Source organism: Artemia sp. Qi Xiang Cuo, chromosome 7, assembly GCF_049724085.1.
Source record: "Artemia sp. Qi Xiang Cuo chromosome 7, ASM4972408v1, whole genome shotgun sequence".
In the NCBI taxonomy this organism is placed as follows: domain Eukaryota; kingdom Metazoa; phylum Arthropoda; class Branchiopoda; order Anostraca; family Artemiidae; genus Artemia; species Artemia sp. Qi Xiang Cuo.
Genome location: NC_142800.1, coordinates 15,908,017 through 15,927,714, shown reverse-complemented (window position 1 = coordinate 15,927,714; position 19,698 = coordinate 15,908,017). Strand labels below are relative to the sequence as shown.

At 33.8% G+C, this 19,698-nt stretch overlaps 1 protein-coding gene across 2 annotated transcripts in view; it reads left to right on the top strand.

Moving 5' to 3' along the window:
• Window positions 1–13,726, top strand: part of LOC148949999 (uncharacterized) — a 52,615-nt gene extending 38,889 nt beyond the window's left edge. For both annotated transcript variants that reach the window (XM_089091399.1, XM_089091398.1), the window contains exon 3: window positions 11,857–13,726. In XM_089091399.1, coding sequence (XP_088947525.1) covers window positions 11,857–11,915 — 59 coding nt within the window. In that variant the 3' untranslated portion in view covers window positions 11,916–13,726. The remainder of the gene's footprint in view (window positions 1–11,856) is intronic.
• Window positions 13,727–19,698: the final 5,972 nt, after the last annotated feature.

Below are 19,698 nucleotides of genomic sequence, written 5' to 3'. Positions count from 1 at the left end.
AAGAATTTGCTACTTAGTTACAATTTTTTTCATATATTCTTGAATGAAATTTACATATAACGTATACAATACCTTACTTCAAGAAAGAAATTATTGCTTACTGAGAATTTTTTCAATAATTTCTTGAATTAAATTTCTACATCATTTAGCTAAGTGAAAATTGTTTGTCATAAAGAGAAAAAAAAGTTACTTACTTGCGATTTTTTCATAATTTCTTGAATGAAGTATCTGTATTGTATATCAAGGGTGTAAAATTAACAAAGAATTTGTTGCTTACTTAAAAATATTTTCATAATTTCTTGAATGAAATTACCATATTTTGTATTCAAGTTACTGTTGTGCATACTTAATATTTTTGTTAAGTAACTAACTGATTCATCTGCATTGTGTATCATGTATTTACAATTGTTTCGCTACCTATTTACAATTCCATCATAATTTCTTGAATGAAATTTCAGTATTGTGTATCCAATAGGTGAAATAAATAAATACCGTAGTAATTAATTGTGATTTAATTATGATTTATTTAATGTAATATCTGTCTTGTGTCTAGGAAGTGAATTCAAGAAAGATATTGTTACTTACTTACAATTTCTTCATAATTCAATGAAATAAATAAAACTATTCTAAAGAATAATTACGGATTAAGCTTAAAGATATTTATTGCTTAAACGTATTAACATATTTTTGAAAGAATTTGCTACTTACTTACAATTTTTGATAATTCCTTAAATGAAATTTCTGCATTGTGTATCCATGAGGTAACTTCAAGAAAGAGTTTGTTGCTTACTTAGAGTTTCGTCATAATTTCTTGAATGAAATGTCTTTTTTATTTATCCAGGAGGCGAATTAAAGAAAGAATTTGTTCCCATGTGTCTGACAATAGATGTATACAAATTCCTTTTCTTACATCTCCGACGTTTTATTAGACATTCTAAACGTTTGATATGCTAGCTTACTCTAAAAATAATGAACACATAACAATGTAATGCATAATATATTTTTAATGAAATATTGCTATGTAGAATATTAATACAAAAATATATTATGATACATTATTAATATCAAGGATTAACTTTGGACATTTTGAATCTGCTCCATAAAATAGTTCACCATGTTCTCTCTTGATATTATAGCTATTGTCTTCTCTTAGTTCGTAATCAGTTGAATAATCATTATTCCATTTTGAGTCATAGAGAATTTTTACTGGTGTCTCATCAACAGGCTCAATATACTTTTCGTCTTTGGTATTATTTGGTTCAATGACTGTTTGATCAATGACAGTAACGTTTGCTGGTGCTTTGTTTTTCATCGATTCATCTTTATATTCCATCGTGATATTTTCTGACAATGCCCTTTTTATTTTTCTGGCAGTTTCACTGTCTATTATCACATTATTTTTACACAGGTAACAGTTTCGGCACGTAGAAAAGATATGGTTTACGATATTAGTAGAAGAGTATGCCTTTCTTTTATTGATCTTCCGTTGAATGCTAATACCCGAAAGGTGACTATTGGATATATCAGTAGGTAATGTGTTACCTGCAAAAGTAGCAAGGAGTCATCCTCTATCATCAATGATTATTTTTATGTTGGCATTCTCTTTGAGTGCAATCATCTCTGGAGATCTCAATCTCGCATAACCACCAACATAAGAGTTGAATTTTTTTCGGTATTCCAAAGAAATTTAATTACTTACTGTCATGAAACTTCATGCATACATTTCCAATAGTGATACCACATTTAATTGATTAAAAGTTTAAATACTTATATTTGTCAGCATTAAATGATACAATAAAATTTTTATGTAAACACACTTTATTAAAATGCTCCATCTTCACTTTTTTTTTATAGATATGACTTATGTGTTTATCGTTCCACTGCGTAAAAAATACTGATTTAATACATGCAATAGATTAGGTAGTGTCAATAACCGATCATAGAATACTAGTGGGAAATTCACATCGTGTCTCTGACCAATCACAGAGCGCAATTGTTAGAACTGTAAGCATATTTTGACATTTTAAGTTATGTACAAAAAGAAAAAAAATAAATAAAGTTGAAAAATTTCGAAGTTTTAAAAATTTTGAATTAAACACTTTTAGGATATCGAATGTCTTTACTGAAAAGAAGAAAAATCACACGGAATCCGGCAACTGAGTCTCTCAATCCCCGTAAAGCTCTTTTAAAAGATACAAAAACTACTTATTTAAGAAAATACTTTCATTTTTAATTACGAGCAAGTCAAGAAAAATCACACGAAATGAGGCAACTGAGTCTCTCCATCCCCGTAAAGCTCTTTTAAAAGATACAAAAACAAACTATTTAACACAATATTATAGTTTTTGATTAACACCCAGTAAACAAAAAAAACACGCACTTTGGCACCTGAGTCTCTCCCTCCCCGAAAAGCTCTTTGAAAAGATACAAAAACTACTTATTTAACACCAAAATTTCGTTTTTAATGACCACCAAGTAAAGAAAAATCACACGGAATTAGGCAACTGAGTCTCTCAATCCCAGTAAAGCTCTTTTAAAAGATAAAAAAACTACTTATTTAACACAAAAATTTCTTTTTTAATGACCATCAATTAAAGAAAAATCACACATAATTATGCAACTGAGTCTCTCAATCCCCGTAAAGCTCTTTTAAAAGATACAAAAACTACTTATTTAACACAAAAATTTCGTTTTTAAAGACCACCAAGTAAAGAAAAATCACACGGAATTAGGCAACTAAGTCTCTCCATCCCAGTACAGCTCTTTTAAAAGATAAAAAAATTACTTATTTAACACAAAAATTTAGTTTTTAATGACCACCAAGTAAAGAAAAATCACACGGAATTAGGCAGTTGAGTCTCTCAATCCCCGTAAAGCTCTTTTAAAAGATAAAAAAACTACTTATTTAACACAACAATTTCGTTTTTAATGACCAACAAGTAATGAAAAATCACAAGGAATTAGGCAACTGAGTCTCTCAATCCCCGTAAAGCTCTTTTAAAAGATACAAAAACTACTTATTTAACACAAAAATTTCTTTTTTAATGACCAACAAGTAAAGAAAAAACCCAAGGAATTAGGCAACTGAGTCTCTCAAACCCTGTAAAGCTCTTTTAAAAGATACAAAAACTACTTATTTAACACAAAAATTTCGTTTTTAATGACCAGCAAGTAAAGAAAAATCACACGGAATTAGGCAACTGAGTCTCTCAATCCCCGTAAAGCTCTTTTAAAAGATAGAAAAACTACTTATTTAACACTAAAATTTTGTTTTTACAGACCACCAAGTAAAGAAAAATCACACGGAATTAGGCACCTGAGTCTCTCAATCCCCGTAAAGCTCTTTTAACAGATACAAACACTATTTATTTAACACAAAAATTTCGTTTTTAATGACTACCAAGTAAAGAAAAATCACACGGAATTAGGCAACTGAGTCTCTCCATCCCCGTAAAGCTCTTGTAAAAGATACAAAAACTACTTATTTAACACAAAAATTTCGTTTTTAATGACCAACAAGTAAATAAAAAACACACTGAATTAGGCAGTTGAGTCTCTCAATCCCCGTAAAGCTCTTTTAAAAGATACAAAAACTACTTATTTAACACAAAAATTTCATTTTTAATGACCATCAAGTAAGGAAAAATCACACGGAATTAGGCAACTGAGTCTCTCAATCCCCGTAAAGTTCTTTTAAAAGATACAAAAACTACTTTTTTAACACAAAGAACCCCCATGCAACTGAACCCCTGTATAACTGAAACCCTGTACAACTGAACCTCCGTGCTAAATTTCATTACGTTTAGTATCTAGCCACCAAATGCTCCAAGCCTCAGAAGAAAAAGGGATTTTGAAAACAGGGAGCCCGATTTTCGAAAAAAAGGGATACCCCCCGTGCAACTGAATCCCCTTGTAACTGAACCCGTGTATAACCGAAAACCCCCGTGCAACTGTATACCATTTAACACAAACCTCGTTAAAGACAACCCTCACAGCGCAAACAAACCCTAAAAAAAATTTTAAGCAATTTATTTTTAAATTTTCAATATTTTTCAATCGTTACTTATGTATTATACAGATCACATCGGCGAGGTAAAGCTAGGTCAAGTCACAATGTCATTCTATCGTTACTTTTCAATTAAGCTATTGAATATTCTCTAGCAATGTCTCTTGTAAACGTCAAATCTATTAAGTATCTGAGCTTATTCTTTGTATTGTTGACACAAATGCTCCAAGCCACAGAAGAAAAAGGAATTTTGAAAACAGGGAGCCCGATTTTCGAAAAAAAGGGATAACCTCCGTGACCCTGCCTCTACTTGTACCTGTCACCGTGGCTAGTTACAACCCTCCGGGTCCCTGGCTCCTCGGTCCCAGACCCCGCGTGCCCGGCCCCCCGCTCTGCACCCCCGCCCCTGCAAAACACGTTTCAGCCCTTTCTTTTTAAATTGACAATATTTTTCAATCGTTACTTATGTATTATACAGATCACATCGGCGAGGTAAAGCTAGGTCAAGTCACAATGTCATTCTATCGTTACTTTTCAAATAAGCTATTGAATACTTTCTAGGAATGTCTCTTGTAAAGGTCAAATCTATTAAGTATCTGAGCTTATTCTTTGTATTGATGATGCAAGCATCTCATTCTTTAATTACCCGTTGACAAAGAGTGTAATGACCGAGTGTAATGACCTGTTTACCTACCAGAAAAAACTGTTTGGTACGGAGGTCTGCGCAAAATGGTACCTTGGTATATACTGTCGTCCTCGTTTGGGGTGGGAGGGCGTCATAAAGAAAGATTTAAATGAAATGGGAACTTTGTGGGAGGGTGTAAGAGGGAGGTTTTGAATAGATTGGAATGGAGGAGAAGCCTGCGTAGCTGTATTAGTCTCAGGTGACTTGGTGCTGCGGTGAGATTTTGTTAGTTAATTAGTTTTTAGTTAGTTATAGTCTTTTTCAAGCCTTTATCCTAAGTGCCCCAAACCAAATAGAAATAAAAAGTAAGTAGTTCCCCGAAGCGTTCCTTACAGAGGGCTTAGAAGGAAAAATAAAGTCAATATTTATCTCCATTTGACAACCTCCGGTGCCCTAATGCTGTACCGAAATTATTTGCGTTGGTATGACTAAGCACCATAAAACCAAACGAAAATAAAAGTAGGGTCCTGAAATTTTCCTTGTGGAGTTCTGAGAATGGTTATGTTCAAGTTAAGGTTCATTTATTTTCGAATTGTATATACATAACATACTAAGTATATCAATATCTGGCAGAGAGACAAGCTCGTTTTCCACAGATAAAACAACTAAAGCAACAAATAACGAAACCTATGAACGATTAATCAAAGTACGAAAAATTAAGCAAGAAAAAAGGGTTTTAATTTTTATAAAGCAGTGAATACAAAAAAATAAACACTTAATTAAACAAACACACTCCGAATGTTTCAGCCCCATGTCCGGGAGCCTTTCTCAACTAAAAAAAAAGACAAAATAAAACATACTAAACACATAAAGAGAAAGGAAAAACAAAAGACAAAAAATATAAATAAATAGGAATCAAAACTCACATATTAAATAAACACTTCCATGCACTGGCGTAATAAAAAAAAATTGAATCTCTATAATGATTCAACTCGCCTCCTCACAGTATATAAATGGAAATATATTAAATAATATAATATATAGATTATAGACATTCGATTTTGTTTATACGCCAGTGCATGGAAGTGTTTATTTAATATATTTCGATTTATATACTGTGAAGAGGTGAGTTGAATCATTATAGACATTCGATTTTGTTTATACGCCAGTGCATGGAAGGGTTTATTTAATATATTTCCATTTATATACTGTGAGGAGGCGAGTTGAATCATTATAGACATTTGATTTTGTTTATACGCCAGTGCATGGAAGTGTTTATTTAATATGTGTTATTTAATTTATTTAATAGTGTTTTTTTTAATAAACGTAAATTAAACCCGTTTTTCTTGCTTAATTTTTCGTAAATGGAAAAGCAGTGTGGTCTAAGAAATTATTAATCAAAGTAAGAAGAAAGAGAAAAAAATAGACATAATATTAATTACTCACTACACCACAGCAGACATCCCACCCGACGATAAACAAAAAAAAATATCAATTTTTTCAACCAGCAATGGGACAACAAGAGGAAAATGAAGACCCGAGAAAAGGACACAAAATATCGAATTAATAATAATAATAATAAATATAGAAGTAGAATAACTATTGAATATTCAAGAAGAGGGACTTCAACTTGTTCAAATTGTTTTTTTAAATCCCTAACTACAAATCAAAAGCAGACTTGTATTGGTTCCATGCAGCAACCAGATTATTTCTTAGAGTAAAACGGCACTTCTCTGGAATTATCAATGGCTGGCGTAGTTTGCGTGTATTGCGAGTTAGGTTCAAAGATGGAACAGCCATTGGGAACAGATCAAAAGAAAAGAAATAGATAGGCAGTGTCAGCAGATTATGCTTAACTTTGTATAATAACGGATGAAAAGTAACTGCCAGTTGATCTGAAAGAATATTCAATAGACAATAATAAACTCTTAGAGGACTTGTTTGGAAGAGACGCTGGGGAAGGAAGAAGATCTTTTAGAATACGAAGCGCCTTATTTTTTTTTCTTTGGAGTGGAATAAAATGGGATCTGAAAGTATTCAAGTAAATAAGTGGACAGTAATTTAGGTAAGAATGAACAAGAACAAAATAAATACAACGCTTATTTTCCAGAGGCAAAACCTGTCTGCAGATTATGCTTAACTTTGTATAATAACGAATGAAAAGTAACTGTCAGTTCATCTAAAAGAATATTCAATAGAGAATATAAACTCTTTGTTGAGGACTTGTTTGGAAGAGACGCTGGGGAAGGAAGAAAGCCTTTTAAAATACGAAGCGTCTTATTTTTTTTTTTTTTTATTGGAATTAAATAAAAAAAACAAGTTTTTTAAACTGAAAGTAAGGAGCGACATTAAAACTTAAAACGAACAGAAATTATTCCGTATATGAAAGGGGCTGTCCCCTCCTCAACGCCTCGCTCTTTACGCTAAAGTTTTTTATTGTTTTAAAAAATAAAGTTGTGAGACAGAGTCAAACTTTAGCGTAAAGAGCGAGACGTTGAGGAGGGGAAAGCTCCTTTCATATACGGAATAATTTCTGTTCGTTTTAAGTTTTAATGTCACTCCTTACTTTTAGTTGAAAAAACTTGTTTTTTTAATTTAATTTCTGATCGTTTTTTAGTTAATGCAGCTTTTATTTTGGCTCGCCGTCATTGAATAAGTAAACAAAATTTGCATAAAAATTTTCCTTTTCTTTTGCTAAATGGCTGTCTCTAAATTTGGTTCTGACGTAATTTACAAATTAACTTACGTAACGAACTTCTATAGTTGTATATTTTTCTTCTGGAAAAAAAATACAAAGATGTAGATTTTTGCAGATATGAGCTTGAAACCTATGTTATAGGGTTTTCTGATACGCTGAATCTGACAGTGATTTTCATTAAAAATTTTTCACATTTAGGGGATGTTTCCCCCCTCTTTAAAAAATCAGGTAAGTTTTCTCAGGCTCGTAGCCTTTGATGAGTAATACTAAACTTAACAAAATTTGTATATTTAGAATCAGCATTATAAGCCCATTCTTTTGATACATTTATTGACATCAAAGTTCCGTTTTTAAAAGTTTCGCTTACTATTGAGCCGTATCGCTTGTTTTTTTTATTGTTTTTTTTTTTATTACTTATATTTTATTACGTATATGCTGGGGTTCTCCCCTTATTCAATACCACGCTCTTTACGTTAAAATTAATAAAAAATTTTAATTCACACACCCCTGAATCACAAAGGCAGTTTAATTAGAATAGATAGCTCTTTTGAAAGCACTAAAAAAAACTGTTGCGTAAAGAGCGAGGTATTAACTTGGGGGAGAAACCCCTCATATACGTAATAATTTCTGTTCATTTTAAGTTCTAATGTTGCTTCTTACTTTCAGTTGAAAAAACTTGTTTTTTTAAATTTAATTTCTGATCGTTTTTTAAATAATTCTTGGAAATCCGGCGCCCCCTTCATAGAAATGTCCCTTACCCCAAAGAAACATCTTCCACGGAAAGATTATTCCGAGTAACCCCCTCCTCAAGCCCCCTCCCCCCCACAAAAAAAAATTCTTTCTGAAAATGTCTGTATACTTCCCAATAACCAATACAATATGCAAGCAATGGGCAAAGTTCATAACTTGCAGCCCTTCCCCTGGGAACTTTGGGGGATTAAGTCATCGTAAAAGACATATTTATCAGATTTTCGACTATGCTAAACAAAATGGCTATCTCAAAATTTTAATTGGGTGACTTTGAGAAAAACATGAGCGTGGGAAGGGGCCTAGTTGCCCTCCATTTTTTTTGGTCACTTAAAAAGAGCATTAGAACTTTTAATTTCCGTTCCAATGAGCCCTCTTACGATGTTCTAGAACCACTGGGTCAATACGATTACCCTTGGGGGAAAAAAACAAACAAGTAAACAAACAAATAAACACGCACCCGTGATCTTTCTTCTGGCAAAAAATGCAAAATTCCACATTTTTGTAGATAGGAGCTTGAAATCTCTACAGTAGGGTTCTCTGATACGCTGAATATGATGGTGTGAATTTCATTAAGGTTCTATATTTTTTAAGGGGTCTTTCCCCCTTTTTTCATAACTCAGCCAAATTTTCTCAGGCGCGTAACTTTTGATGGGTAAGATTAAACTTGATGAAACTTATATATTTGAAATCAAAATTAAAATCTGATTCTTTTGATGTATCTATTGGTACCAAAATTCCGGTTTTTAGAGTTTCGGTTACCATTGAGCCGGGTCGCTCCTTACTTACAGTTCGTTACCACGAACTGTTTGATAAAATGGGATCTGAAAGTATTCAAGTAAATAAGTGGACAGTAATTTAGGTAAGAATGAACAAGAGCAAAATAAATACAACGCATATCTTCGAGACGCAAAACCTGTCAGGAGATTATGCTTAACTTTGTATAATAACGAATGAAAAGGAACTGTCAGTTCATCTGAAAGAATATTCAATAGAGAATATAAACTCTTAGAGGACTTGTTTGGAAGAGACGCTGGGGAAGGAAGAAAACCTTTTAAAATACGAAGCGTCTTATTTTTTTTTTTTTTTTAGTGGAATAAAACGGGATCTGAAAGTATTCAAGTAAACAAGTGGATAGTAATTTAGTTAAGAATGAAGAAGAGCAAAATAAATAGAACGCTTATTTTCTAGAAGCAAAAGGAATTTCAGAGAATGCGCATTACCTATTTTCCTTTCATGGTTGAATCTTAAATTATTAATATGTAACTTTTAATTTGAGTTCAAGTCAACTAGCATACTTAGGTAATAAAAAATATCAACACGCGATATCTCTCTACTTGACACTGAAGACTTAATCAGCTTAAGACCTGGAAGGGCTTGTGATATACGTGAATATACTATAAATTTAGTTTTGATATATTCAAAGCTAGCCTATTTGCCGTAAACTATGCTACTAGTCTATCAAATGCAAGAGTTAAATTATGTTTTACACTATCTTCATCAACTCCAGAAACAGTACAGGCTGTGTCATCAGCGAATTGTGCGGTCAACCCCAGGTCTGCATTTTAATGACTAGTATCATTAACATAAATTAGAAACAACGGAGGGCCAGGAATTGAACCCTGAGGTACCCCAAAATTATTTGACTCGTTTGAAGACAATGATTTAACATCGACCCCGTCAATACACTGAACTCTATCTTTCAAATTTGATATTACTAACACATTAGCCTGACCTCGTATGCCACAATCTTTAATTTAAAATAAAATGGCTTATAGTATCAAACGCTTTCCGAATGTCCACAAATATAGTAGCTGGAATTTCATCCTTATCCAAGGCAGCATGTATAAACGGGGTTACTGCCAAAATAGCATTTTATGTGGAATGGAATTGCGAAACCCGAATTGGGGCATACTAAAAAAACTTCTCTTCAAGGAAATAAACAATTCTTACATAAAAACAACGTTCAATAATCTTTCCAAAAGCAGATAGTATAGACATAGGCCTATAGGTAGACGGGTCACTCACATCTCCCCCTTTATGCAGTGCAATGACACGGGTGGACTTCATGCTAGAAGGGATGACACCATTCTTGAAACAAAGATCAATTATATGCGCAAGAAAATTTACTATACTAGGCATAATTGATTTAATTAAATTCGTAGAAGATCAGTCAGTTCCTTCTTATTGTCCATTTTTGAGTTATTGAGGTACCATCATAAATTCAGCAGATGACATTTGGGGAGGAATATGGATCGGTGAGTAGGGGGAGGGGGGGGGGGTAAAAACTTTTGAAGTCAGCAGAATGTGGTGCTAAATTTCGAGATGCCTCTTCCTACGTTTTTTCACCTGAAAAGACGTATGAAAGCGCATATTCTTGAGCAGATCTCACCCGCTAATATCTTAATGGTGTGACAAGATATCTTGTGGCGTTGTATTTAGTAGAGTGTAGTTTATTTGTGCTTTTGTGATTGCCGTGCAAAAGACGCTAAAATAAAAAAAAAACTAAAGAAAATTAAATAGTTTCCTGAAATTCATCTTTTGAAGTGGTGAGAATGGTCAAGAAAATGTCAAAATGTCATAAATTTAATATAAAAAAGCTGAAGGTCTATTTGGGAGGAGGCGACCAAAGTGAAATGTTTAAACAAGTCAGTGTATGCCAAAATCTGGTGCCTAAATGCATGATAAATTGTGTTGATAGTAAAAGTAGTTTACTCTTGCTTTCGTGATTAATGAACTAAGAACTCAAAAATCAAGGAAATATAAAAAGTAAACAGTTCCTGGAAATTTTTATTTTAAATAACTGAGAAGGATCAAGAAACCCCATATTCTTGACCCTATGTCAGTTTCTGGTACCTTAATGCTGTAGCCAGATATTTTGTGGTAGCAGTAATAATAGAATCTAATTTTTAAGTCCTTTTTATGGTAACTCTGCAGCATCACCCCCTTCCCCCTAAAAAAAGTAAGGGATTCCCTAAAATGCCCCTAATGAAGCACTGAGAATGGTCAAAAAATGGACAAAAGTCAGTAAATACAAAAAACTAAGGTCTTTGGTGATTTAGTAAGAGATGAGGAAACCAAAATAATAAGGCAACCATTGTGTCAAAATCAGGCGTTCAAAAGCTGTAATGAGATACTTTGTGGTCAGTGGCGTCGTTTGGGGGTGTCCAGGGGGGCCAATTGCCCCCACAATAAATTGGAAAAAAGCTATTATATAGCCCATGCCCCTTGACTCTCTGGATGTGGAACTTTTTTGCCCCCTCAATAAAAATGCTGGAGCTACGCCCCTGTTTGTGGTAGTAATAATAGAAGGGCATGATTTATTATTATTTTTTCCCCTTTACCAAGCACCTCAAGACCAAACAATAATAAAAGGTAAGTAGCTCCTTAAAATACTCATAATTGAGAACTGGGAATGGTCGAGAAAGTCAATCTCCTTGACTGTTTGTCAACCTCTGGTACTCTAAGGCTGTAACAAGATGTTTTTCTTTGTAGTAATAGTAGTGTATAAATGATTTGTGGTTTTGCGCATTTAGTGTACTTACCATCAAAAAAAAAAAAAAAATTAGGTGCTTTTGCTTTATGCTTTTTTATTTTTTTTTTGTTTAATTTAATAATATTTAATTAAATAACTTTAACAAAAATTTAAATACAAAATCAATATGATTCCCCCAAAACCAAACGGTTGACGGGGGGCTTTGAAGAGATAGGTTGACATAGTTCAAGAATAATAGGTTAATGTATGAAATAAAAATAATATTATATAATATTTTCTTACAGAAAATGAAGAAAATGCAGCTGCCAAGATTACAAGTGATGACGTGTCTCTTTTACAGTGAAACAAATTGAAACAGTGAAACGAATTACAAAGTGAAACAACCTTATTTGTTTCGCTTTTTTTTTTGTTCGTGCCTTAAGTCTTAGCTCCAAAGTTCTGTTGATATTTTCTAATTTTTAAACTTACTAGGATATATTGATAAATCATAGATAGAACATAATAATATATTGGAAATGATAATTGTCAGTTTGAATTGTAATCAACTCAAATGCATTTTCAAGAAATCCCTTCTTTTTTAACTTGAAAGAAGGTAAAAATTTTACAACTGCCCTTTCTACCAGTGATCACTTGTCTCTTTTGCACTTAAATGATTCCCATTTTTGCGCCTGAAATTTTGCCTCTAAAATTCTTTTGTTGCTTTTTAATTTGAAATTTATTCGAATATATTGATAAATCATATATAGACCGTAAGGAAATTTTGATCTTTTTTTTAATAAGCTTAAAAAGATATATATTCTTAAAAACGGATTTCATTAGAATTTAAACTCTCAGGCATTATTTATAGTAAGAATATATTGAAAGCATGCTGTATATGTTGGAAGTAGGCTCAGTGTTAAAGTTGATCACTATATCCTTGTGTGATCTATATCACTATATCCTAAAATGATCACTTTATCACTAGGTCACTTATAAGTTGAATCACTATATTCTTCCGCAGACATCCTAAAGTAACTGATATTTATAATTTTTCAGTGCATTCAAGATGTAATCTCTAATTCATAAATCGACTAAAATATTTCAGGAGTTCCTGATGAGCTTCAAAAATACTGCTTTTCCTTTCAGAGTAGCTGCAAAGCAAATCTGATTTTGATATATTTTTTTTCTAATTTCTACCGTAAAACTGTCATAATGATTATATCATTAGGCTATTGTCATAATGATATTTTGACTTATCTAAATATAAATACCTATTAATCAGTCAAGACTATTTGGTTACCCTGAGAGGCTATGTCTCATAAGTTATTTTTAGATCTTTTCTGTTTTAGTAGTAAATCCTACCTATAACAAAAACGCATCTATTTTATTACAAAAATGGTGAATGTAGAATGATAAAATAGTAAAGGATCGAAATTTTTTAATTTCTATCTATTCCAAGTTTTTTAAACTTGAAATCAGATTTTAGTGACAGAAATCTAATTTAGTTGAGGGTTATTAGTTCTGAAACTAATCAACTTGCTTGATAATATATGTAAGATTTGGTTTTATCTCTGAAAACGTGAAAAATGTCAAACATCGTCAAAAACGTCAAACGGTTAAAAATATCAAACATCAAAAAGCATCAAACTGTTTTAACCTCATTGCTAGGCTCATTATGGCATCGAGACAAAGAACACCAATACAGTTTTTACAGTTTTGTTTTTCGAAATTCGGATTTTGCATTCTGCTTACCTTTGATAAGCTAATACTGACCTATACTGTACAGGAAATAAAATTAAATGAAATACCTGGAAAATGTCGTATGTTTCTGTCGCTCGGCTTAAAGAAATAAGTTTATCTATGGTTTAGAAATATGTTCTTTGCTGAAACAACACCAAAGTAGAAAGTTTTATTTAATTTGACTCCTGTTTAAAAAAAGCTTAGGAGCCAAGACTGAATTTTGATTGAGTTTTTTTCTATGCTTGTCTTGCACAAAAATTAGTCCCATATTGTTCGACATTGATCATTCCCTAGATCCGGACTTGGTGGTCTGCTTAATTTTCCCCTTCAGTAAAAGGAAGTATTTACTTGATGCCATGGTGCCTATTTGATGATATTTTGTATTATTTGTGATATGATATAGGATTTGCTTAATAAACGTATTTATATCTGGAACATAAAACTTTTGCTGGGTGTTCAGATCTGTCAGTCTGAAAAAAGTCAGTTTCTTTCATTTTGGTTTGGCACAAGCCAAACAGCCCATTTTCTGTCATACGCCCGTTGTACGAAAGTCAGCTTGGCAAAAAGTCTGGCGTCTGTTGTTTTGTTCCGTCCCGCTTTTCCGACATATTAACATTTTTATTGGGTATCAACCGCATAAAATTCAGTTTGGCAGAAGCCCAGAAGTTCTGGGAAATCCTGATTTTTCTTGTTGAAAAGTCGCTCTATAAGTTAGACATTTTCTAGATCGTTTATTTTTTAACTACAATAAGCCCTGAGGCCGACACCCAGGCGTCTCCAGTACACCAAATAAACCCAAGGCAAGCCAGTATCATGACAAACTTATGCCAAAAAAGCCCTGGCTGGTTTGATTCTGAGTAATCGTGTTGATCTTAACGCCTTAAGTGGTGTGAACAGTGTGTCTTTTCTTGTGTGAGGGGGGGAGGGGGCTGTTCGGCGTTGGTGTGTCATGATAACTGATAGCTATTGGTTTTACTGGTATACTGGAAAAGCTTGGACGTTGGCCTAGTGGCTTATTGTTTTTGATCTGGACAGCCTGTTCGGTTGGCTTTTGTTAGAGGTTAGGATATTCATTGAAAATCCCCAAAGCTACCCATGCTCGCTGCTTGTACTTTGGGCACGGTATTTTATCCTCTGATCCAGGGTTTCCTTGGCAATTGGCAGAGTTGATTTCTGGTGTGCAGGTTGTTTCGCTCTCGCCTTCCAAGAGGCATATTTTGTACTGTTCCACTTTTTCCATGAAGAACTTGGAAGAGTGGCCAAGTTTGAAACAAAAACGCACCGGAACATCTTTTTGTAGTGTTTATATGCCTTTGGCTGGCCAAATATAAAGCTCCTCTCCAAAGCAAGGTAGCTATTTTGTACGGTTAAGCCCACAATTTTTTTTATTTATGGGATCTTCGGCAAGAATGTCTAAAGATCCCAGTTAGGATATGTTATCGTGAAGTTGCATCGTAACATCTTGAGGAGATTCATTTTCTGTTTCGATGCATCAAACAATTCGTGGTAACGAACTGTAAAGTAAGGAGCGACCCGGCTCAATGGTAACCGAAACTCTAAAAAACGGAACTTTGATACCAATAGATACATCAAAAGAATCAGATTTTAATTCTGATTTCAAATATATAACTTTCATCAAGTTTAATCTTACCCATCAAAAGTAACGCGCCTTAGAAAATTTAGCTGATTTTCGAAAAAAGGGAGAAAGACCCCCTAAAAGTTATAGCATCTTAATGAAAATCACATCATCATATACATCGTAACAGAGCACCCTAATGAAGAGGTGTCAAGCTCCTGCCTACAAAAATGGGGAATTTTTTTTTTCCACTTTTTACCAGAAGAAAGATCACGGATGCGTGTTTATTTGTTGTTTTTTTTCCAGGGGTAATCGTATTGACCCAGTGGTCCTAGAATATCGTAGAAGGGCTCATTGGAACGGAAATTAAAAGTTCTAGTGCCGTTTTTAAGTGAAAAAAAAAATGGAGGGCAACTAGGCCCCCTCCCACGCTCATTTTTTTCTCAAAGTCAACCCATTGAAATTTCGAGATAGCCATTTTGTTCAGCATAGTCGAAAATCTAATAAATAAGTCTTAGGATGACGTAATCCCCCACAGTTCCCAGGGGAAGGGCTGCAAGTTATGCCCATTGCTTACATATTGTATTGGTTATTGGGAAGTATACAGACATTTTCAGGAAGGATTTTTTTCTGGTGGGGAGGGGGGGGGGCTGGAGGAGCGGGCTACTCGGGAGAATCTTTCCGTGGAGGATGTTTCTTTGGGGTAAGGGACATTTCTATGAAGGGGGTGCCAGATTTCCAAGCATTATTTAATAAACGATCAGAAATTAAATTAAAAAAAATAAGTTTTTTCAACTGAAAGTAAGAAGCAACATTAGAACTTAAAACGAACAGAAATTATTACGTATATGAGGGGGTTCTCCCCCAAGTCAATACCTCACTCTTTACGTTACAGTTTTTTTTAGTGCTTTCAAAAGAGCTATCTATTCTAATTAAACAGCCTTTATGTTTAGTATTACTCATCAAAGGCTACGAGCCTGAGAAAATTTACCTGATTTTTTAAAGAGGGGAAAAACATCCCCTACAAGTGAAAGAATTTTAATGAAAATCACATCGTCAGATTCTGCGTATCAAAAAACCCTATTACATAGGTTTCAAGCTCATATCTGCAAAAATCTGCAACTTTGTATTTTTTGCCAGAAGAAAAATATACGAATATAGTAGTTCGTTACGTAAGTTAATTTGTAAATTACGTCTGAGCCAAATTTAGAGACATCCATTTAGCAAAAGAAAAGTAAAATTTTTATGCAAATTTTGTTTACTTATTCAATGACGGTGAGCCAAAATAAAAGCTGCATTAACTAAAAAACGATCAGAAATTAAATAAAAAATACAAATTTTTTAAACTGAAAGTAAGGAACGACATTAAAACTTAAAATGAACAGAAAATATTCCGTATATGACAGGGGCTGTCCCCGCCTCAACCCCTCGCTCTTTACGCTAAAGTTTGACTCTGTCTCACAACTTTATTTTTTAAAACAATAAAAAACTTTAGCGTAAAGAGCGAGGCGTTGAGGAGGGGACAGCCCCTTTCATATGCGGAATAATTTCTGTTCGTTTTAATGTCGCTCCTTACTTTCAGTTTAAAAAACTTGTTTTTTTATTTAATCACACACCAGAGGTTTGTGTTCTGTACGGCTTGGAAACAAGTGAGCGATGTTGGTACTTTCCAGGGTTTCTTTATTGCTCATTTCTATAGTAAGTTTATCCTGTCGGCTAATTGAAGGAGAGATTTTGTTTTGGCCACTATTTATATGTTTGCGGTGTGTTTTTGCCAAGTGGACTATTTGGAAGGCTTCCTCATCCACCCCTGTAAAAAAGAAGGTTTTAGATATTTGTGTATATCAACCTTATATTTTATACGGACTGTTTGCGCTTTTAGTGACGAACGTGACACCAAACGGTGTTAGGACCTCTGAAACTGGTAAGCTTAAGGACGTTCGATACCAAATATTTCATTTTGAGAGTCCCAGCGTTGGCTGACAGTCTCAAAGACAAGGGCCCCCTTAGCAAATTTTTTCAACGCCACGGGAAACTTCCGAAGCCATTTTAGTATAAATTGATAGGGGATTGTCAACACTTCGGAGAGCTAACGAAAGACTAGGTTAAAATCAAGGAAACCTATAATCTCCGACTAATTGTTAAGCGAAACGCTGTCTAATCAATGTACATACAGCATATATAATGTGTATCCTGTGTCCGCAAAGATTTCAATCAAGGCAGTTAGCACAACGGGAAACTTCAAAAGCTGTCAAATTATTCAATGAGACTTCTTTTGAGTTGATTTTTAATGTTATTCAAGCAAATATGCTTGAATATTTTCAGGAACTGCCCTTTCCTGAACTCTGAAAAGAAGATTCTGCTCCATTCAACCAAAAAACAAAATTTTCGCTTTCTAATGATGTAAGTTTATTAATTCTGAACATCTCTATATCTGGCACAAAACTGGAGAAGTTAAATGGTTTTTCTAAGATTTCTGGGAAAGTAGGCGTTCGATTTCAGTTTTCTGTCTTTTATCTGGATCTCATATCTAAGCTATACAAATTATGGCAAGAACGTCTAATCAATTCTGAATACTTTGGCCACACATACTAAAAAAGTTTGTAATAAACAAGATAGGGCGATTCTCTAAGGTATCGAACGCCCTTAATACACAATTTATGGATAATGCTAAGTAGATGGACCGTCTCATAATTTTTTACGAATAGGATCTTGTGTCTTCTATTGGCCAAAATCGTTGGTTTACGCCACAAAATGACGGAAAACGCAACTTTGTGTGGTACAATATTTTATTTTACTTAATAAGGGCACTAGAACTTTCCATTTGAATGAGCCCTTTCCCGCGACTAAATACAACTCTCTAAAGTCTTTCCTAAGTGACTAAGCAGACTTTGATCATCCCTTTCAGGAGAAAATTGTACTTTTGTATAGGGGTTTGAAACCTCTGTAGTAGGGCTCTCTGATATGAGAAATTTAGGGGCGCAATATTTACCAAGATCAGTCCCCTTTTTGAGGGAGTTTTACTCCTTTCTGAAAAAAAACAAAGTATTTCATTGTCGTAACTATGAATGCTACGAATTTTAATATTTGGAACCATTACAAAAAGCAAATTCGTCTGATGTATATATTGTTTTAGAGATTCCTTTTTTTAGTTATGGTTTCCATTAACACGAGTTGCTTCTTACTCAGAGTTTGTTACCACGAACTTTTTGATAAAAATGTGGATTAACAAAAGAATTTTGGGTAGATAGACCAGCTGTCTTGGTATGTCATATTTGGTTTAGTAATAAAATAAAGACCTCACAATTAACAGGCTTGCAATTTCATGAAGTTCCTTTGCCGCGTATTTTAGCCAGTACAACAGTAATTTTCGCTTGACGAAGTGGCTATCCATCCTTGAAGGATGCATGGAATCCTTCAAGTCACCAATCCATCACTTATTAAAGAGGTCTGTGAAATAATGTCTAAACCTTATTTCTCTGAAGACATTAAAATAGACAAAAAACTTCGCCCCCTAGAGCCATCTTAGCTCTATTCATCCTGAAAAACCACGCTTTTCTACGGTTTTTTTTCTTTTGATTGTTTCATTTTATGAAGTTATCAGGGCAGCATCACATTCTCGTCGATGTTGCCACGTTAAACAGTGAAAACAACAAATAAAATTAATCAGATTTGTTTAATTATGCTTTTCCTCTGTAGAAACTCAAACATTATTAATCTGTTAATTTCGAAAGACATTTACACTTTCAAAGGAGTACAATGCCGTTTTATGCTGCTAGGTGCCATATGTTCTAGCTTATTGTTTGCTTGACCATCAACCATGTTTTTATTTTTGTTTAGTTTGATGCTATGTGTTTTTTTTTTGGTGTTTTTTTTTTTTTTACTTTTTAACTATTTTGAACAAAATCTTAAAATATTGGTTGGATGTCTCTAGGAGAAGGGCCGAAAAAGGAGTGCTGGACTCCAATCACTTTTGCTCTTTAAAAGGGCACTAGAACTTTCAATTTCAAATCTCTCTGAAGTTTCTGCGACAACTTAAATACGAAGTTGCATGGGGGAAAACTAGATAATACCTCGAAGCCGTACAGCTCTTTGCTTGGACTGCGTCAATGTAATTTCTATTCTTTTTAAGTTTAAATTATTTTTATGACTTTATATGTTCTTATTTTAGGGTTTAATATGACTATTTTAAAGAACGATCTTGGCACTTTTTTTTTTTTTTTTTTTTTTTTTTTTGGTTTATTTTTTTTAGATCAGGGCACTTTGTATCGAAGGATTTGTCGCAGAAACTTTAAAAAGGGCTCATTTGATTGGAAATTGAAAGGGGTAGTGACCTTTTTAATAGTCGAAAGTTATGGGAGGGCAACAATCCCCCTCCACGCCCACCATATCAGCCAAACCCTTCCGATCATAATTTTGACTTAGTCATTTTGTTCAACGTAGTTGAAAGGTCTGGAAATTATATCTTTGAGGATGACACCCCCCCCCCCAACAGCCTGAGGACAAGGGTTTTAAGTTGTGCCCTTGGGGCATATAATGTTTTTGTAGAAAGCTTTGTCAGAAACTTCAAAAAGGGCTCATTCGATTGGAAATTGAGAGGACTAGTGCCCTTTTTATTAATCAAAAGTAATGGGAGGCAATCAAAATTTTGAGGTAGCCATTTTATTTAACGTAGCAGAAAGGTCCGGAAATTATGTCTTTAGGAATGACAAATCCCCTTCCCCCAGTCCTCAGGGCAACGGTTGTAGTTTATGCCCTGGCGGTATATAAGATTTTTATAAAAAGCGTGTTCATATAAACTTCGGAGGGGCTCATTGGATGGGTAATCAGA